The 3,105-nt window shown below is 28.4% G+C and overlaps 1 protein-coding gene across 1 annotated transcript; it reads left to right on the top strand.

Annotated features, from left to right (window-relative positions):
• Window positions 1–1,572: 1,572 nt before the first annotated feature.
• On the top strand, window positions 1,573–2,376 carry LOC127130420 (uncharacterized). Its single transcript, XM_051059432.1, has one exon. It carries the CDS (start codon window positions 1,573–1,575, stop codon window positions 2,374–2,376), a length of 804 nt encoding a protein of 267 aa, XP_050915389.1.
• Window positions 2,377–3,105: the final 729 nt, after the last annotated feature.

The raw sequence follows: 3,105 nt of genomic DNA, 5'->3' as shown, positions 1-3,105 counted from the left end.
GGTTCAATAAATGCATAACTTATGGCTTTCCCTATCTTAAAACAAGGAATTGTATAGGCATTGGTTAATCAAGTATTTGGCGGATTATTTTTCCAGTATTTATGGTAATACTAACTTATAACCTAGTGATACATGTTAGGAGATCATAAATAAAATAATTTATGTTAAAAAAAGAAAATAATTATTAACTTTTAATCCAATCAATGCATAATTTTTAAACAAACATTCTACGTTCAACACAGATTTTTAATTTATGTTTTTTAACATGTGTTATGCATTACCCTTTATAAAATTAAATATTTATTGGTCCAATAATTATAATTATAATTATAATTATGAATTCTACAAATTTTAAAAAAATTAACAAACTCATAAATATTATTGCATAACATAAACAATATAATATTTTCAATTGGATAGACCATATGTGCCGGTTTCTAAATTTTTAGGTTTGTTTGAGAATTTTGAGGGGAGGGAAAGAGAAGGCTTTTAAAAATGATTTTATATATATATATATATATATATATATATATATATATATATATATATATATATATATATATATATATTATATATATATATATATATATATATATATATATATATATATATATATATATATATATATATATATATATATATATATATATATATATCTATATATATATATATATATATATATATATATATATATATATATATTTTTTTTTTTAAAGAATGATTTTGTATAGAATGATAAAATAATTTTTTATTATTATATATTTTTAATTTTAGAATACTATAATAACATAATATATATTGGAAAATTTATGCAATCCCTAAAAAAACCATCATTCAATATAAATTTTGAATTCCCACAAAAGAGGCTTTTAATGTTATGAATAAAAACAGACCCTCGAAAATCCTCCTAACCAAAATCCTTCTATTCTTTCCATCAAATCCTTCCCTTTTTGAAAGTCCTTCCCCTCCAAACTTCCAAACAGACCCTTAAGATTGATAAATTGAATTATGATTTGTAAAATCATTCGATTATATATATATATATATATATATATATATATATATATATATATATATATATATATATATATATTTAATATGAATTTTGGACTACATCTTTTGTAAAATTAAATACAGATAGAATTAGAGATTAGCTCGATTTTACCCGAGTTAAGTCTCTAAAATCGATTAAACTTAAACGATTTTACCCAATTTAATTTGATTATAAATAAATTAACTCTTAATTCTTTTTTTAAAAATAACTTTAACTTTTAATAATTTTAAAATTGTAACTCTTGGTGTGATGTGGAAGTTATCTTGAAGGAGTTGAGCTTCCCTGAAAAAATTCATTAGGTGAATTATGGCTACATTGACCACTGTATCATAGAGATTCAAAATCAATGGAGACATCACTGGTATTCTTAAAGCTAGAAAGGGCCTTAGACAACGGGACCCTCTATCCCCTTGTTATTTGTCATTATGATGGAATATCTCCACAGGAGTATGCAAAGGCTGAAGCAAAACCCTAACTTCAACTTCCACTATAAATGTGAAAAGTTGAGCCTCATCAATATGAGTTTTGCTTATGATTTACTTCTTTTTGCTAGAGGGAACACTATGTCCGTTGAGCTAATGATGCAAGCCTTTAAAGGCTTCTCTAATTCAACAGGGATGAATGTCAATCCAAGCAAGTACAAGGTTTACTTTGGGAATGTGGAGAGCACTATCAAGCAGAATATCAAGCAGGTGACTGAGTTCACTGAAGGGCCTCTTCCTTTCAGGTATCTTAGTATCTCCCTCAATAGCAAGAAGCTTCCTGTTGAGAAGTGTCTGATTCTAGTTGATAAAATTGTCAATAGGATTAAGCATTGTAGTGCTAAAATCCTTAGTTTTGCTGGGAGGCTCCAACTTATTAATAGTGTCTTATTTTCCACGACTAACTATTGGTTACAATATTTTCCTCTTCCCCAAACTGTTATGAAAAAAGTTGAAGCTGCCTGCGGATCTTTCCTCTGGTCTAACAGTGATAAAGTCACTAGGAAATCCCTCATTGCTTTGAGTAAAGTTTTTCTACCAAAAAAGCAAGGTGGCCTGAACATTATTTCTATTACTGGTTGGAATAAGGCGTGTCTCACCAAGTTGTTATGGAATTTGTGTGGTAAGGCTGATAGCCTGTGGATCAAATGGATCCATAGTTACTACACCAAACATCAGGATATCATGACTGTCCTTATCAAAACCAAATGTTCTTGGATTTTAAAAGTTATCCTTAACCAAAGACATGCGGTGTGCCATCTTGATGAGTGGAAAGATATGTTGCTTCAGGAAAAGGCATGCACCAGGAAAATTTATTATGCTATCAAGACTCAATATTAAAATGTTGCTTGGAGGAAGATATTCTATGGAAATATTACGAGACCTAGGGCTATGAGCACATTGTGGCCTGCTTTCATAATAGGTTAGCAACAAAAGATAGATTATATAAAATTAGTATTTTGAATGAGGATTGTTGTTATTTTTGCAGGGATAAAGAAACCATTCAGCATTTGATGTTTGCTTGTGAGGAAATAAAGAAGATTTGGGAGGGTGTCTTAGATTTTCTACAAATTGACCACAGAGCTCAAAGTTAGGATGAAGAGCTGAATTGGATTGTTTAGCAAAGTAAAGGCAAAGGCTGACATGCTTCTATTTTGAAGTGTGCCATAGCGAAAACAATTTATGCAACGTGGAATTATATAAATTCTATTTGCTTTGGTGTTCAGGTTGGTAAGAATGTCATTGAATCTAGTATAGTGGAAAAAATTATCCATAGGACTTGGATGAAGCATCGTCTTAGGAAATATGTTAGTGTGCTTATGATGCCTTAAGGGGTCGTGGTTTATAGTCTTCTTGTGGTTGGATCGCTTTTGATTTAGTAATATATTTTGGTTCTTCTATAAAAAAGATTAAATAAATCAACTCAAACAAAAAATTGTAACTCTTGTGTTTTTTTTAATGTTTTTTATTATTTGGTGGAGTGATTTATTAGTTCAATAATAGTTTAAAAATGTAACAATATATATATATATATATATATTTGTGATCTCCTAAATATCTCAAATTTTA

Source organism: Lathyrus oleraceus, chromosome 3 (genome assembly GCF_024323335.1).
Source record: "Lathyrus oleraceus cultivar Zhongwan6 chromosome 3, CAAS_Psat_ZW6_1.0, whole genome shotgun sequence".
NCBI lineage: Eukaryota > Viridiplantae > Streptophyta > Magnoliopsida > Fabales > Fabaceae > Lathyrus > Lathyrus oleraceus.
Note: the sequence above shows the minus strand (reverse complement) of the source record. Positions and strands in the feature narration are given on the sequence as shown.